Genomic DNA, 18,661 nt, shown 5'->3' on the forward strand with positions numbered 1-18,661 from the left:
ATCAGAGAAAACTGCTTAGTACCTCTCAGTAGTTAGTACACAGATGAAAAGTAGCCCTTCCAGTTCAAACTGAAAACTTTGTCATGACATTTCTATATAAAATTCCAAATAATTAACGGTTATGCTGGCAAGAAACACTCTAAAAACAATAAGTAATGAGTAATAGTAATAATAATAATAGGCCTTCCTCTTACGAAAGTACACCATGTCCAGAATTAAGCTGCAACATCAAGGTCAAAGCCAGAATCTCAAAAGCAGCCATGTGCTTATAATTACTCTGAACTTTAGTTGTTGCTTGTGTTGGTCATATTACAATCACATCATTGGAAAAAGCAAAATATCTGCTTGCATTCTAGAGATAATTGTGGAAAGGACAGAAATGGGAATTTGACAGTCCCTTTGAGATAAACAGTTATAAATAATGGGTTATATGCTTCATTTCCAGATAAAAACAGGAGCTGGAGAACACTGTGCTAACTTATTTCAGTTCTCTAAAGAGCTGCTACACTCAAAGAATCAAAATATATGCAGGCAAGTGCCCCATTAAATGGAACCACTAGAGCCTTACATATTTTGCCTTTTAAAGTTCTTTACATCAGCAACAGTTTTACGCCGAACAAAAATGGAATATCAGCCAGAATGGTGGCTCTGAACTTCTGCAGAAGTTAACAGAACACAACTAGCACTTCTTACGTGGAGTTGGAGGAAGTAAAAAAATCTGAGAAAGCAAAGTCTGAGGAGAAACAATAATAGGAAAAAATTGCAATTTTTCATTTGTCCAAATAATCTGAATTCACGTGTTTATGTATTACTCACAGTGACACAGACATTGGTACACAGAATCTTTTCTAAAGGAAAAAACCCTCTCCTGGCTATCACCCCCTTTTATAAACATGTTTTTTTATCTTTTTGTACTTTCCTCATGAAGTTTTACATCAGTGGTGTTATTGATGTTGTTCACATTTTTGTAAGGATCATGGACTTTTAATTATTCAGAAGTAACTGTTCAGTTGAGGTTTTTTCAACAAGATGGCAGGAACAGGTGTGTGTGTGTGTGTGTGTATATGTGTGTGTATGTGTGTGCGCGCGCGCGTTTTTGTGTTTTTGTGGTTTTGTGTTTTTTGTGTGTTTTTTTCTCTTTGATGGAGCTGTGGGAGTTGGTCTGGAGGAGGAGAGGGGTAACAAACTAAACCTACGGCATGTTTTCATATAAAACTTGGCCCACACCACAGCTCTCTGTTGGGAGAAAAAAAAAAGAAAAGAAAAAAAAGAAAGAGAACTTTGCCTCATTCCATTGCAGTCTTGGCCAACTGTGTTAGTGCTGGTTGCAGCCCCGTTAGACCACTTGCTGACATGCTGCAACTCCTGAAGGTCCCAAAAGCTCCTCATTTCCTGCTGATCTAGATTCCTGCCATTACAGGGAGCTGATGAAGCGTAGGAGGGCTCCAGTGAGTGCCAGAAGAAACGTGAGTCGTGCAGCAGAAATGTGTGTCCAGAAGGGAAGAAGGGGAGGTGGCAGAGGGGCACCAAGAGTTTTTGGCATTGGTAAATCACCCTGCCAGCTCTTGGGAAACCACACTCTGGGGAAGATATTTCCCCTGTCTACCACACGATTCCCAGAGACAGGCAGCATCCCATAGGAATATTTTGGAGCAACAGCCATCACCCTCTCTAAGTCACCATTTGGAGGAGTTGTTTCCCCAGAAATCTCAAGGCTGCCTGCAGACCAGACTTTATTTTATATACTACCCAAAACCTGCATTTATGAAACGTTTTGCAGTCAAACCAGGTGGTCTGCAGTACTTGCCAGATGATTTGCAATGCTACTTTGCAATTATTGTGCACGATTTTATATGAAATTCAACAAGTAGTTTTGATCCACTGAGGAAACAAGAGTGGGGAAGTGTTTCAAGGTGCTTCATGTGCAGTACTAACCTGACTGAAGACCATCCACTCTTTACCACTGGGGTAAGAGGCTGCTGCTGGTGCCAGAAGCTGAACTGGTTATCCAAGTTAACTCCAAGTTTAAGTATCAAAGGACAATACAGCTGGCAGGAGCAAGCTGAGTGCTAGAGGTGGATGAGGGGAGCAGAACCCATGCTGGCTTGTCAGCAATGAGCTGGTAGATCAGCTCACCTCATCCCAAAGGAGGTTATGGGACACAAAGGCTGGTCTAACTTTTGAAGGAGAGCAAGGTCTAACACTCATTCAACAAGTGGCCAAAGCAGCACAAAGTGACCTGGAACAGCTGCAAGTTCTCACTAAAGATTTTGCAGTGTTACACAGCAAGAAAATGGCAGAGCTGAGAACACAGTTAAGAGTCCCTGTCCTGGACCTCCCCCTTGCCTTGGACTTGCCTCCACTCCCAGCCAGCCTGTGGTTTCTCCAGAGCCTGACAGCAGCCCTTCCAGCTGTGCTGACTCCAGGGCTGATGTGACATCCATTTGCTAGGAACTGGACTGGGACCAACAGCTCCTTTTGTATCTCCCCACAGCCACCACTGCCTCTTCTACTGAACTATTGACTTGGACAAGATTCAAATTAGTTGCCTAAGGGTGAAAGGTTCCTTGTCCCATCATGAATTCCACACCCCCGCTTTCCCTAGCTCCCGGCTGTCATGTCCTACCCCTCTTCCTCCCAGTGGCTCTCTGAGCTTCTTGACCCTTTTCAGCTGTCCCCTTTGTGCCTGTATCCAGCTTTCTGATATCCACAACCTGTTTTTCCTCTTTCCTTTGTCAGATTCTCTTTGCTCTTGAGCTACTCTGCTCTTGTATTGTTTTCCTCCAGTTTCAGCATCTCTGGCACCAGTCTCAGCTTCCACCACAAACCAAGGTGGATCTCAGTGTCTCAGTCCCAGGCTCTCCTTTCTCCCTCTTTCAGCACACTCAGAGTTAGCCAGTTGTCCTGTTCCCTCACTTAGTCCAAAGGAACCCAGGTTCCTTCTAAGTCTCTGGCTTTTTAACTGAAAAATTCATCTACCCAGGCAAGAGCAGCACATAAGACCAAAATTATCAGTCCCTGCATGCTCCAGAGGAATGGAAAAGATAGGAAAAGGGAGTTGGACTGCAGTGAGCAGGGTGTAACTGAGAGGGAAAACACGATGGATCGTGGGCACACTCGGGGGTTTCCTGCCTGGAAGCCACACTGCGACATCACCTCGGGCTGACACAAGGTGGCCTCTGTGGCTCACAGAACAGTGATAAGTGACAGCCAGCCAGGTGCACACAACATTCCAGCCCACAGTGGAGCCATTCCAGCAGGCACTATATGGATGTAGGCTTCAGAAAAATATCCATCACGTAAGTAAGACTCCACCTGCAATTAAGTTATTTAAATGTGTAGGTTTGCCAAGTAAGGCCACAGCCACAAATAACTCCTCACCAATACATGTTGTATTTTTCTTTCATATTTCAAAATATGAGGGTTATACCCTAATACCTGACATTTGGATGTGATTTAAGCAAGTGCATAGCTGAGTTTAGAAGTTAATCCAAGCCAGGCACACGCTGCTTTTTCTGGACTGAGGAACTCACAGCAAATAGCTGGGCTCTAACAGAGGTGATCTCCAACACCCCAAGGCTCTCACACAGCCACAGGAATTGCTTGGTTTGGATCAATACATTGTCAGTTCATGGAGCAGCTGCTTCTCAAGCCCTCAGCTCTTGCTAAATCCTCTACTCTACTGGGCTTTTTGGAAGTGAAGCATTTCACAAAACTAAACCAGAAGTTATCCAAATGAGAAGGTTTTCAAGATCAGCAGGAGGGATTCTCAAGTAAACCCACTCACACCTTCAAACATTTTGTTTTGAAACCATAATTGCAACCTCCACTAAAACTCCACTAACTCCACTAAAATAATACAAATTCTAGATTTAATTAGACAAAAAATAATTCCTTTCCTACCACTGCTATAAAGTTCCATAAGAACCCTGAGCTTATTCCCTTAAATGAAACTTTCTGCGAGTGTTATCGGTGATTATCTTGGTAATTTCAGAATGAGAAGAGGTCACCTCCTGGAGCACTTGCTGTTCCCTCACCTTGCCTGGCTTTGGAAAGTCAGGCTCCTTCTAGCAGAACTGACTCCAGATCAGAGCAGACTCCAGTCCCTCTTGGACAGAAAGTTCCCCCAAGTCTGTAAATAAATTGTCTGATCTTTGTGGCGCATGAAGGACAGAAGGGACACAGCACATCCAGCTCCTCCAGGCTACACAAATATCAGCCATATACTTTAAAGTTTGGATTTGTCAGGAAAAGAACAAATCATCATAATCATCACCATCAATCAGCTGCACTTAAGTTACCTCCAAACCCACACATAAAACACGGGAAGCTGTTTAAAAATAAATTACAGATTGTTCTAATTATAAAATTAAGTGTATTTTAAATTAGTAGTTTATTTTTTAACAATGTTTTGCTGTAATGATATATAATCTTATAAGGCATGTTCTTTCCAAAACAGAAACTTGTTATTTAAATGAATACATCATGTAGTTACTGGGATAATTATTAGCAAAAATATCCTTGAGACAAAATGCTTGCCAAAAGCTGTTTCAAATGCTTCCTTTCTAGGAGCCTCAAAGACAAATAACTTTTAAGAGCACTCAATTTACATATTCTTTCATGTAAATGGTAGGAATCCTTAAAAAAACAGTTGCTGTTGGTATTACCAGTATTTTCTCCAATTTTCTAGTACTGAGGGGTTGTACAAATTTTTTTCTTTATTTTAATGCCCATTTCAGAAGAAAAAAGTGCATATTAAAGTGCATTTTATCAGTTGGGGATAAAAGCAATACAGATGATGAAGCAAATGAAATTTAGCAAGATTAGTAGTCTCAACTAGGCTTGAATCATCACTATTCATATATTTAAATCTACACAAATCACATCTTTTTAGTTCTTAGGAATAAAGCATGCTATGAGCATAGTCCTTGAAGGAGGCGTAATCTTTTTGCTTGGAGAAATTTCATAAATCAAAAAATCCTTTCAAAAATACATATATGAAATTGAGGAGGGAAAGGAAGCAAGTATTAATGAGACTATTTTATGCTAAATAGAAGCATTAGGGTTCATCCCTAGAATTACCATATGTTTTTCTGGGCAGTTCCTGACTGCAGTCACTGATAATGGGTTTTTTTCCCAAAATGCAATCAGGCCATAGTTTATCTCAGACAAACAGAGTAATTTCAACACTCTGCATTTCTTTAGGAAATATGCTAAGTTTATAATAAAAGCAAGGCCTTTTGGCTCAGCTGGCCAGTAAAACTTGCTCTGGTCTCAGTGAGAGCACAACTGGACCCTTTCTACAGCTAAGATGACAAATTATCTTTCTGTTCAGCAGCGTTCAGAACAGTAATTGAGGTCTTGCTAAGCTTGACAGATACCATAAGCAACCAAAGAAAACAGTAACAGCTGGATTAATATATCAACCACTGCTTTACAAGGGTAAATGGAAGCCTTAATTGCCTCCTTGCATGTATTACATACATGGTATAATGAAAAACATTTCACCAAGTTTGTACTCATTTCATGTTCACAACTATAAATCAATTCAAATTAGTAATGTTATATGTTTGTCTGACAAATTACTTGTTTTGGCTCTTTAACATGAGCAAAACAGACTTAAAAGAGCAGAATGTGTCTCATCACAGCTGGACCTGCCACATTTGCTAAAAAATGCAGTGTCTGAAGCTGGGACAGTGTAAAGCAGCTCAACCAGCAATCAGAACTGCCAGGAGCACAGAAGGACTTACCCTCAGAAATTCCAAATGTACATGTACATCTTTGAAAACAAAGATCATCTGAAGAATAAAAAGCCTTCTCTGGAGATGATTATGCATATAGTGGCTGATTCTTTGAGGAACTGGCTTTTTTTTTTCACTGCCTTGAGAGGATTACTCATGGAACAGGTTTTGAGCATAGGAGATCAAGTACTGATTCCTGGCTGATTTAAATGGGCAGTTTCAGATTTTTCTTACACCAAAGATCATGGGAAAATGCAGGTACTTACACAGCAAAATGATAGATAAAACACTTCCACCCACTGGGCCTCTCCAGGAAGTTGTAGACCTGTCCCTGGGTGCTGGTTCTGGTCAGATATTGGCTCTGGAAGCACTCCATGGTCCGGGCCCTGCCGGCTCCGCTGTCCGAGCAGGCTGCAGCCTTTGTGCCTTCCCTGTGGCTCTGGGCAATCCCAGCTCCCTTTTCCATGGAGGGCTCTGCATTCAGTGCCACAGGAGAGTACTGCATGGTGCTGAGGTTCCCCCTGACTTCCAGCAACCGTGCAGATTTGCTGTTTCCACTCAGAGTGCTCAGCTGGAGAGTGGAGGAGCATTGATCCTGCCCGCGGTGGTTACACACCGGGCGTGCAGCAGCTTCTGCACCACCACGGGACATCCTGCAGCAGCACTCAGGTATTGCTGCCTCTGATCAATATTTAAAATCATGAAGGAGGGATTGGATGTCTTCTGTGCCTAAGGTGCTCCAGCAGCTGATAAGGTGACTTTGTGCTGTTATCATGGAGTTTCTCTGTGACACAAGCGCGAGCTTCCAGCCTGTCACCTGCTGCCACTCACATCCTCTGAAATTAAGTCAGAAAAACCTATGAGACAGTAACAACAGAAGGAACAGGAGTCTGGGAAAGGGAAGAGGTTGAGACTTCTGGAGGAAGGAAAGAAAATGCATTTCGAAGTTACATTGTTAAAAAGAAAGCCTAGAACTATTTAAACAGTGCAACACGTGTGCAGCAGCAGAGAGAGCTGATCCTACCAGATTACTTTAAACTGAGCAGTTCTTGAGGTGCCCTGATTAGAAATTAAGTGTTGCCCAAAACACTCCTGAATGAGGCTTTGACCTTAAACATCTACACCTCAGAAGAACTTATCTAAAGCATTAATATTACAGGAAGAATTTAAGACTTAAATAATTTTTTTCAGTCACCTCATGGGACCCAATCTTGCAGTCCACAGTACTTGGGAACAACTTTTCTCAAGTGTAAAAAAGAGGATGCCATTAAAGATAACTGATACTGGAAGGTTAATATTGCTACAATGGTAAAGATCAAAGACTCCTGGCCTGATCCTTAATTTTCTCCAAGCCCTTTCATGTTTGCACCTAATTTTGCTACTCTCAAACAAGTACCTAGACAAATAGAAAAGACAATAGGGTTCTTCTAGATCAATATGTATTTCATAAAGCAGAATTCAATTTCTGCTAATACAGCGCAGCAATTTCTTAGCAGCAACATTAATAATTTTGTAAGACTGAGAGTGGATGTCTTTCTTTGAACTGCCTTATTTCTTATACCCCACATTCAGAGTTACTTTAGCCTCAGCAGAATATTTTAAAGAGATAATTTCAGCCTTCACACTCCCCTGCCCTTTTTAAAATAAAGCCTATTTTTTGCTGTTGCTTAAAGCTCCTCATGTGTAGTGAATGAACTCCCAGTGCAGTACATCTGAACAGAGCCTTCCAAGTTATTCCACAAAGTATTTACATATATATATATTTTAACATGACTTTCCTACACAAGGTTAATTTCTTAACACTGCTCATGGAAAGGTGAACATCAGTTCACATTTCCACATCAGTCCTAGTGCAAAGAGAGAAATTCATCCCTTCCCTCAGCACTTCTCTTAATGAACAGCTGGAGGGTGCAAACATTAAAGCACAAAGCCCTACATCCCAGTCAGCCTGAGAAGCACCTCTAAGAACATCCCTTCACTCTGGGGTGCTGAGGCTGCCTGGACAAGGCTGGCTAGGCAGAGCTGCAAGCCTGGCACACCTTCCCTGGGCTGCTCCATCCCCACACAGCATCCCACAGACACAGCACACAAAAACCTGAAAGCAGCTGGCAATCAGCACCTACTTTCTCCAGGCGCGTCCCTCGGCTGCTGCACACCCTGGAGTCCCTGGAGAGGTGCAGGAGAGGAGCTGCTGCCCGGCTCTGCCCACGGCTCCCCAAGTCCCACCCTGAGCAAGGCAGGGGCCCTCCCTTTGGGCTGCCTTATATGGCTGCCCTTGCAAAAGGCACAGAAAGAATCGGGAACAGTTTGGATGATTTCAGAGAGAAGTTACTTCTGTCTCTTCCTGCTGTCAAAGCCAGCAATCACAAGCAACAGCTTAACTTCCCTCCCAGTGTTTTTCTTATCTGCAGACACTTCATTGCAATGCATTAAAAGCAGCCTTTCCTTACTGCACATCTTTAAACACTGAATTAGGTGATGCCTGTGGCAAGCTGGAGGCTCTGCATCCTCCTTTCATACTGGGAAAGATTAAACAACAGCTTCAGTTGCTCAGGGCTTTTTCCATAAAGTTTTGACAAAGCCAAAAGCAGCGCTTCATTGTTACATCAAGTACTGGAAAATCAGGATTCTCTCATGTTGTTGCCCTTTTGAGCTCCAGGTCATTTTTTATATTAATTTTGGAGGAAAAGCATCCCAAACATAACCATTCCGGCATCCAACTCTCCATTTTATTGTTGACCTTTCTAATCAGGAAGGAGAAAGAGAATACTGCTATTTCTCTCCTTTCCTCCCTCTTGTAACAGAAATCAGACTGTTGTCTGCAGTGCCAACATTCCAAACTTAAGCTTCCCAATTTTCCAGAGCCAGGAGTTTGAGAATGCAACAAAGGTACCTCTTTCACCCTATGGTTATCATCAGTGGGAAATGCTGCCATTGCACACAGTCTTCACTTTTTATCATAATTGTTTGTGGGGCTAAGGCATCTCTTTCCTTGGAAAGATTATTCCAGAAAGTTATTTTTTAGTTTCCTAGTTACATTTCCATACCATTGCAAAAACTCCAAAACAAAACAAAAACCCAAGCCCAAACCCTTTTAGTTCCTTTCTTTTTTCTTGATACATGATACATGTAGTCTGATCTAAAAACCAACCCATCCAGAACATTTTCCTTGGATGCTGTGTTGCTCAGTTTAACCTGTGCACAGAATTGAATACATTATTCCACACACTACTGCAGGTGAGTGGTCATTGAGAACTGATACCTGACTGGAGCCACAAAAATCCTTCTCCAGGTTTTTGCTTCTTCCTGAAATGCTTGCTGCATTAATTAATACTTTTATATTCTCTGCTCTATTAACTTTTCCAGACAGTAATTTGCTAAATGAAAAAATTTCCATCTCTCCTCACCTCTGACCTCTCCTGAATGTAATTACTCAAGATCTACAAAACTAGCCAAAGTATGGAGGGAAAAAAAAAATTAAAAAACCCCAACAAACCAAACAAAAACCCCCAACCAACAAACCAACCAAGAAGTAATATTTGTTTTATATTGGTAATATTGGTATTATATTTTTGTGGATCTTTTAAGGTTAAAAATAAATTTCCTTTGAGGGAATTGTAGTACCCAGCTTTACTGCAAAAGCAAAAACTCAACATAATAGCAGCAGGTTTGAAATCCCAGCAGAAATGAAAGCAGAGCACCTGACTCCTACTTCTTGGTTGAAGAAAAGATAATTTAATGATAAGATTTTAATAGACTGAGAGGTGGAAGACTTGAACTCATTCCTTCACAAATCCACTAAAAGCAGTATTATCGCATCTTCAGGTCAAAACCTCAAAAGGCAATTAGTCACCTCACTAATTTATGGCCTACATCACAGGCATGATTCCAGGGATGTCTAAATAAATGCTGAAGTGTTCACTGGTAACTATAGATGCACAGAGCATCCTGCAAGTGGGTATATACAGGAATGTGACTTCTGTGGCTAGGCTCACTTCACGTGTTTCATTTTGGTGGGCCTGGTGCCACCCCTGTGCTCAGAGAGCACATCTTCCTCACCCTGACAGCACTGCATTTAGCACTAGACCTGGGAATTTATCACCAGAAGGCCAGGATGGGAAGGCACAGAGAAATGTCTGGCTCTGAGGTGCATTTTTGAGCCCCTTCTTGAGGAGGAGGCACTTCTCAGAGAAACCTTAAACACAGCACCACTGGCAGCACCCATCACTGTCTCCGCTGGGGGCTGTGTTCTAGAAGGAAAGTGTTAATGCAAGAGACAGATAATATGGAACTCTTAATGCTAGAAAATATCTTGAAGGGTAAATAATGGATGAGAATTGGAAAACATTCCCGCGCCCCTCTGTCCATCCCAGATTCCATTCTCCAGACGTAAGCTCTCTGCATCAGAGCTTTGAAGATCTGCTCTGGATCTGCGAGCTGCAGCTCTGCCAGCACTGATAGCCAGGAGCTGGGCACTGCTGAGTGCCACACAGCCCCCTGGGCCAGCTGTGGGATCTTAGCAGTGATCACACTGGGGCACAAACCCAGCGAGTTTTGGTGGTACCCAGAACCACCTTTAAAGGAACAAAATTCCAGCCCTTGCTCTCTGATTCAGCTTCCCAGCCTGGTGGGCTCTTACAAGGGACTGCAAACAAAGGTAATTAACAATAATGAAATGGAGCCTCAGCTCTGAGTTCACTTAACAGTACCCCCTATACTTTTTATTTTTGAAATGTAATGAGACAATATTTGTCTTGCCAAACTAGACAGTTCGGTTATCTTGGAGCACTTGGCAGTCTATTTAATGTGCACCATGAACACCATTATTCTCCTTCACAAGGATATGCTGAACATAAACTAAGATTATCACGACTTGTACACTGTGGTATTGGAAGGATGGTGCATGTCCAGATTGAGACACTGGGCTTCCATTCTCTCCAAAAGAAATGTATTGTAGCATTTTACCACACAGGCAAAGATATGATGTGACAAATTGCCTTTTATGAGTGCTGGCAGTGCTTCATTATTTTTGTACTAACATAGATAGGTCTACAAAGCTGACTGCTTGACCCAGAGTAGTGTCTAATTCCATAAATCCCTCATTTCCATGACACTATTCCAGTAAGAAATTAACCTGACTCCCGCACTTATGAAGGTTTTTCCCTCTCTGTTCAAACTAATACTAAAATATTTCCTTGGAAAAATTAACAGAAGATGCAAGTTCTTCAAGAAATTCTTGAACTTTTTAACAGCTGTGATGTGAAGTGTCAACCTCATAATATGATGCATTTCATGAATGTATAAATCTTAGAATTATCATAAATGTATAAAACTTATACTAAATCACACAATAAGATATAAACTATTGCTGTTATGCTGACTAATAAACTCTATCTGCCTGATGGAAATAAAAAAAATCAATTAATTCATATACTCATTAGAGGGGGAACTAGAAGCAATTTTCAGGCCAGGTTGTCTGTCTGTTCCTACAACACTTGTTCCTTTCCTTTCTTGAAAATTCATCAATATTGTAAGCACCTGGGCCTAAATTTTATTCTGAAAATCTCTAGTTCTGCTTTTGACTGGTTGGTTAAAAAGCTATTCAGCCACTTTTGACCATGCAGACAGAAGAAAACAGGTAGCTCTTTTAAAATAAACCCCACTGATAAGTGACATCCATAACCATCCCAAAACAAAACCAGCAAAGCACATCAGCTTGTGTACTGGAACCATACCCTGAGGCTGTATCCCTTTCCAAAGGATGTTCAGTGGTACCCATGGGATTCAGCACCCTGGAGAGAGCAAAGAGACCCTGCCCAACAACCCCCTGCCCTGCCCCAGACCCTCATCCACCCACAAATCACATCTCACCCCCTTTAGGTAACTAAGAGGGACTCCAAGTTCCTGTTTTTCTCTCATTTTTATGAGTCCTGATGAGTCCACAGCCATCCAACACACATCTCCTAAAAAACCCCAGCAGTTTTAATTTCAGCAAGGATGTCAAGCATTCAGCTTATCTTTGCTTATGTGTGCATGTGTATGTGAAAAATCTCAGATAAGCAAATCACTTGCATGGCTTAACTATTATTCCACAGTCATTCAGGGTACATTTCAGTTTTCCATGAAGAATATACATACCCTGCGCCTCAGTCTCTTAGCTTGGTATCCTGTTGCTATGTTAGGTTCTCTCTCACGACAAGGCGGGGGGGGAAGATGAAAGCTGAAGAACCAGGTGAAAGAGCTGACAAAGAAGTGTGTTTTCCTCTGCTGGAACTGGGAAAGGTTTTGATTCCATGACTTTTGCACCATAGCTCAGCAAAGTTTCAAGAGCACTAATTTCTATGGGACAAAATCCAGCATCACATATTTGCCATTTGACGCACTGTGGGAAATCAAACAATAACTATAATGCATTCCATGAGAGTCATTTTAACAATGATGCAGCCAAATTTTACTGTTCTCATGTTATTCCACCTGGACAATCTTGGTATGCAGTTTAAGTGCTCTTCACTAGGCCAGCAGGATTCTTTAATTATAAATCATAGTATAGTTTTATAAAAGCCACAACATTTTCAACATCCGGATATTAATAAAGCAGATGAACTAAAATAATCTGCTAACATGCAGAGCAAAGTATCTGTTGTTATGCTTATGTTGCATTAATGGAAGACAAAATTACTGCATGAAATAGGTTCCCTATGGCCACTGCTGAAGAGGTAACCAGATAGGAGCCACAGAGAACCTTCACATAATAAGAGGCAATATAAATTCTTGCATAGTGAACCTCAGCTGTTACTTGATTCCTTTCTTCAATTATATTAAGTGTCCCAGCATTGTTTGACTGGGTTTGTTTAAATCATTAGTGATGCACTGGAGGAAAAGGATACTGTTATTGGTTCTAGGGTTGTAACAGAATACCACAAAATGTGGGTGCTTATTTCAAGTATATCTGAAAAGATTGACCAAAATAGAGCTATTGCTTCAGGAGACACTCTTTACATGTGTGTTATAACTGAAGAGGCAGTTTGAAAAGATCACAATGATTCTTTCAGGGTAAGTGCAGTTGGGCATTTTTACATTTATGAGTTTTAAAAAAGTCAACTAAGACATTTTATTTCCACAAAGCTTCTTTTCTGGGAGCTGTGGGCTCTTTTATACAACCTTTAGTTGATTACCAAACTGATATTAAAGAGCAGTAAACTGAACTTTTACTGGTACATTAAGAATTTAGTTCATGTACCATGTCTACTTTACCTTCTTTCTCAGCTAAGCTGGAGCCTCAGGCAGTAACTCATCTGAAATTATTTACCTCATTCTCAAAGTGAAGCATATTTTCTTACTTCTCACTTCCATCTCCTGTAATTTTTTTGAGAGAGCTGTCTATTGCTTCCTCTGGCAGTTCTAAACCCCTCACTGATTCCAGAGCACGTAACATGCAGTGCACACGTGCAGCAGGACCAGAAAGTCAGGCTTAGTGTGTTCTGCAGAGATTTAAAAAGTACAAGCACAAAGGCTGGCCAAGGGTCTTCCCACTGCATTCCAAGCAATCCCAATAAGCCAGGCTGACAGCTCTCCTGCACACTGATGGGTGGAGAGCTCCCTGGTGAGTGCCATTCCACCACTCTAGGTGCTCAGAATGTCACCCAGGATGTTTCCAGCAGAGAAGCAGATCCTACATTCTTCCCAGAATTAACACATTCAGCTGGATATGATGAGCTCAGCAAAGACACTTGGCATCTGAGGCACTCCAGTTTCGTCCACCTTTTGGAAATCTGGGACTGTGTTTAGCTTATCGGAATCCAGGAAATCTAAATAAAGGTATCTGTGATAAGATCTGTTTAAATTTTGTTGTAGAAAAAAAGCTGCCTTGGAAGTAAGGATTGTGGAAGAAGTGAGTGAGCTTGAGAGCTATGTGTTCTAGCAACTAGAACACCCCATAAATGTTTCTTTAAAAGCACCCTCCTGAGCAGGAGAATGTTCATCTTGAGTAAAATTTACCAAAAGCAGCTGTGTGCCGAACATGGATCACTCTACTGAAAGTTGACTTGTGAACAATAATTGTGACTTACTGGCTTTTTTCTAGGAAAACAAGGAAAATTTTGTGAGGATTTTAAAATAAATCAATAACTTTTGATACTGCAACCCAGGACATGCAAGTGACCCACACTGAAGTCATGAAACAGGAACTTGAAGCAAACATGTAACACCTGCAGCTGATCTTGTGCTGGGACTGGCACTAAATGCTTTCAACAAAAGGTCTCTTCTTATGTTATCCTAATGTGGAAAATGAGATAAAATTCTGAGTGGCTTCTAAGTAAGAATGTTCTAGTGAGAATATAGAGCAGGACCTCAGAAGGTCAGTAAGACTGGCTTATGGCATTGCTGAGCATTTGTAAAATGCACTAATTATATTAAGTACCACTGTAAACCAAAGAGTTCTCCAGCCCTGAGCACTAACAGCACTCTCCATCAGGCATTCAGGTGGACAAACTGACTGGCAAAGTGTCTGTCCTGAGGATGTACAGGAGCAGACGGGTGTGGAAATGCACAGTGTTTCTCTCTGCCTTGACAATGACTCCTCATGGTGAAGGCAATGGGGTACATCTGACATATATGCTGAAAATGAAAATGCAAATATTTACTCTTTTTTATTGGAAAAGTAGTTATTATTTATAAGAGATACTTATGAATGTATTATATGATATTCAGTGCCACTTTATATCCCATGTGTACAGCATTAGGAATGTATACCCTCTAGAGGTCTGTCCATGCACCTTACTACTGCTTACAACTCAATTTTTAGTTCAGGATATAAAATCCTCAATTTTCAGGTTCAGGATAGATTCAACTTTTTTGGGGTGCTCGAGCCCAAATGCCCACTCAGATGTCTCACTGCCTTTGATCTCTGGACATGTTCATTTCAGAATTAACTTTGAGAATACAAAGATTTACATAATTTAAATAATTAATCTTAGCTTTGAACCAGACACTGCTACGAAAAATTCCATCATCTCTTTCCTTGTCCTTTTTCCATCAGCTGTTAACAACGGATGGACATTCCATACCTCACAATCTGTAAAATTACCAAAAATCTCGTGGAAATCTGTAATTGCAAAGTTTATACTTTAATTAGCAGTAGTAATTACTGTCTATCATTCATAATGCATTCTGACCAATAATTCTGATGAAGTCATTGTGAGATGCTGTATTAGTAATGAAAGGGTAAAATACATTACAGCCCTGTTGTAATATGAACAAACTGATTAAAACCAGAACTCGTGGGCACAGCCAGGGGCAAAAGCATATTCCTACCAAAAAACCCAATTAACATCTGCACAAACATGTCCTAAGGCACAGGAAAAAATGCTGAAATTTAAGAAAAGCAGCACTACCTAGTCCAGATTTACACATGACAGAATCACCATCTTGTTTCCGTGGGGAAAATGTTCCCAGGGATGAATCCATTTGTGTTTTCCTGAAAAAATCTACAGACCTTTGCTGACAGAGGTTGTTTTGGGGAGACAAACAGCATGCAGTGACTGAGAAGTTGTATTTTTAGTTGTGAGGGGAGAAAACTGGCTTGGAGGAGACTGAGGGAAGCCCTCAGTGAGGTCTGCAGCTTCCTCCCAAGGGACAGCAGAGGGACAGATACAATCTCTGCTCTCTGTGACCAGAGACAGGACCTGAGGGAATGGCTGGAGATGGGTCATGGGAGGTTTAGGCTGGATATCAGGGAAAGGCTCCCCAGGGAATGGCCACAGCCCCAAGGCTGCCAGTGCTCCAGAGGCATTTGGATGACACTCTCAGGGATGCACAGGGTGGGATTGTTGGGGTGTCTGTGCAGGGCCAGGGCTCCCTTCCTACCCAGGATATTCCACAACTCCATGCAATGGAATCATGGCTCTGTGGCTCCAGATGGCAGAGCCTGAGGCTCCTCCACTGGGGCCTGTGTGGAGGAGGAGTCCGAAGCTGTGAGTTGGAAATTTGTCCAGGAACCTGTTCTGCAGTCCAACTTTGCTGAAAAAATCCGCTGCAACTTTTCCAGGAGGAGGTCATTCCCAAAGAGAAATGGAGGCACAGGAAGACTGGAAGGAGACAGAATCCTAGAATTGTTTAGGTTGGAAAAGACCCCTTAGATCACCCAGTCAGGCCATTAACCCAACACCACCCTGTCCACCAGACCAGAGGGGTCTGAACAAGAGGGACAAGCCCAGTGCAGGAATATCCCCAGGGACATACTGGAAGGAAGCCTAAAAGGCTTTGGGTGGATTTAGGTATTTCTGCACTATGGCCCATCCCTTACAGGGACTGTAACAAGAAGTATTTCTTTCTTTTCCTTTTCTCCCTACAGACAGAGAGTGTGAGGACTCTTGTAGATTCCAGGAAAGGAGTTCCCCAAAGCAGAACATGAAAACTGAAATAAAATAGAACAAACGCATCAAACACAAGCCATTAAATAATACAGAACATTTATTTTTTTTTTTTATACCCTAGGAGCTGGTCTAAAATATGTACCTATTTAGTCCTTCAAAAGAGTGAAAGATACTCCTTCTTCTGCGGGAACACAGCACTCCACAGCTCATCCATTCCTTTTCAAAGTAATGAAACTCTCTTGGCAAATGTGTTTGTGGGACTGGACTCACCAGGCCTGGCAAGCTCATGCTCCTTTACTTCTCTGTTAAAAGCATCACAGGTGAGTCTTTGGTGAGGTTGGGCTGGGATAATGTGATTATTTCCAGCTGTCCTGGAACTGGCAGTAATGGTGTAGATGTCGGTTCTGGGGTATTTCCACATGCAACAAATTTCTATCATTCCTCTTCTGAAGTTTGCATCATAGATGTAGAAGAGGATTGGTTTAGAGGCTGAGGAACTGAAAGAGATCCAAGTGATGGCCAGGAAAAGCAAGGAGCTCTTTCTGTAGTCTGTTTCCTGTGGGTGCCACAACTGTACCATGAAGAAAGGCAGCCAGGACAGAAGAAAATTCAAGACAAAGATGAAAAACAACTTGGTAGTTTTCACTTTTCTTCTTAAGACAAGATTCATTGTCCTCCTTCCAGCTGTGCCTTCAGTCCCACTTCTCCAAATGTAGGTGAAGAGTTTCTGGTAGCAGCGGATAATAAGGAGTGATGGGATCAAAAGCAACAGCAATGAGAGGTGGAAGACACCAGAGGTGACTCCTAGCTCAGAACTGGGGAGGAAGAAGTTGCAGTGGTGGTCACTGCTGGAGCCATAGAGATAACAGGCTGGTGATGCAAACAGAGCACCACACAGCCAAGAGACCAGAGTCATTCTCTTGACTTTCTCCCTGCAAACTCTGAAATTCAGGGGATGGATGAGAGTGTAGCATCGATACAAGCTGATGGAGAAGAGCACATCCATCTGGACCCCGGGCGTGAGGTACTGGATGTACCTGACCAGCCGGCACACGCCGCTGCCCAGCACCCAGCGCCCGCAGCTCAGCTGCAGCAGCAGGAAGGGCGCGCTCCCCACGCTGCTCACCAGGTCTGCACACGCCATGGACGCCACAAAGTAGTTGGGGGTGGACTGTGTCCTCCTCCTTCTGTAGATCACTGAGCAAACCAGGAAGTTTCCCATGACAGAGATCAGCCACAGCACTCCCCAAACCACACTGGCTGCTGCGATTTCCCCCGGCCTCAGCCCATACTCTACCAGAGAGTGATTCCTGCTCAGGCTGGCTCCTGGGAATGGAAGTTCTGCCATCTCATAGCCAGCAGGAGGGGAGGAGGCTTTGGGGCTGCTCGTGTTCTGCATCAGGAGCAAGGTAAAGAGAAGAACAGGACCACTGCTGTTATCCATGCTGCGAGAAAACTTGGCTACGTCTTTTGCTCACGCTGCAGACAGAGAGGAGAGAAAAGGTTTTGTCGAACAACTCTGCGTGAAAAGCCCAAAGTAATCTATAAAACATAACTCTAAGTAGTCTCCATACTCCTTAGAGTAGTAGATTTCAGAGAAAAGGGTCAGAAATGCATGGAGACACAATGTGTCGTGGCAGAGAACATTAAGTTTCATGCAGATTTTTAGGAATGGCCTGAGTATTTCAGATAGGCATTTCTGCCTACGGAAAGATCAGTGTCCCGTTCACAGCTGGAGACTGACGTGCCACGCCACCAGTGCAGGTAAGCTGCAAACTGAGCAGAACGTGGCCCACTGATCCCAAAAATGATCTGTACTTCCTGCTGTCCATGGAAGTGTCAGAAAAACAGACCAAGAGGGTCTCTGCATCCTTGACTTGACCTTGAGCTTTGCAGCAGAAGGTAAATACTGAGGGAGGAGGTCAGTGTCCTCAGACAGATGAGATGAGAGGTTGGGGGAGGGATGGGGGAGCTTTTTGAGTTCCAGCAGTGGAGCCGCAGCTTGGCTTGTCAGCACTCTCAATACATGTGGCTGCAGTCAGCTGCTGAGCATCTCTGTGCTCTGGAGAAAATCCAGGGAGATGGGGAATGTCCTTACCTTGGTCGGGGGCCTTCCACCCCGGCAGCAGCAAGGCTGACCCTTCACAGCAGGACCAGCCCAAAGGTTCTGCAGGTCTATGGGTGACCCAAGGGACAACTGAAGGACTGCCAGAAGCAACCGACACCAACAGTCAACCAAGAACCTCTGGTCCCGATTTTGTAACAGAGCTGAGAACCACTGTGGCCCAAATGCAGCACCCAGCACCAGGCCTTGCTGACCCTTATTCCCTGCAGCCTGCCCAGGTCCCTCTGCAGAGCCTTCCCAGCCTCCTGCAGATCCACAATGCTGGCACAGAGCAGTGTCACTGCTGGCTGCCCAGTGGGGCACTCGGCACCCTCAGCCATGGTCGCTGCTAACGGTATCAGACACGACCGGCCTTGCCCAGCTCTGGAAGGACAGTCACCCTTGGGTGACACATTTTCCATGATAATAACATATTCCTCGAT

General features: G+C 42.9%; 2 protein-coding genes across 2 annotated transcripts in view; both read right to left on the reverse strand.

The window, feature by feature from the left end:
- LOC134417921 (potassium voltage-gated channel subfamily KQT member 1-like) overlaps positions 1–7,937 on the reverse strand; it is a 68,698-nt gene extending 60,761 nt beyond the window's left edge. The window contains exons 1-2 of the mRNA XM_063155791.1: positions 7,865–7,937; positions 6,008–6,577 (exon numbers count right to left, since the gene is read on the reverse strand). Of these exons, the coding sequence (XP_063011861.1) occupies positions 6,008–6,393 (386 nt within the window). The 5' untranslated portion in view covers positions 6,394–6,577; positions 7,865–7,937. The remainder of the gene's footprint in view (positions 1–6,007; positions 6,578–7,864) is intronic.
- An 8,397-nt stretch (positions 7,938–16,334) lies between these two features.
- On the reverse strand, positions 16,335–17,591 carry LOC134417922 (probable G-protein coupled receptor 19). The gene has a single exon (XM_063155793.1). The coding sequence runs from the start codon at positions 17,556–17,558 to the stop codon at positions 16,335–16,337; it is 1,224 nt and encodes a 407-aa protein (XP_063011863.1). The 5' UTR covers positions 17,559–17,591.
- Between the last annotated feature and the right edge of the window lie 1,070 nt (positions 17,592–18,661).

Source organism: Melospiza melodia, chromosome 4 (genome assembly GCF_035770615.1).
Source record: "Melospiza melodia melodia isolate bMelMel2 chromosome 4, bMelMel2.pri, whole genome shotgun sequence".
Lineage (NCBI taxonomy): Eukaryota > Metazoa > Chordata > Aves > Passeriformes > Passerellidae > Melospiza > Melospiza melodia.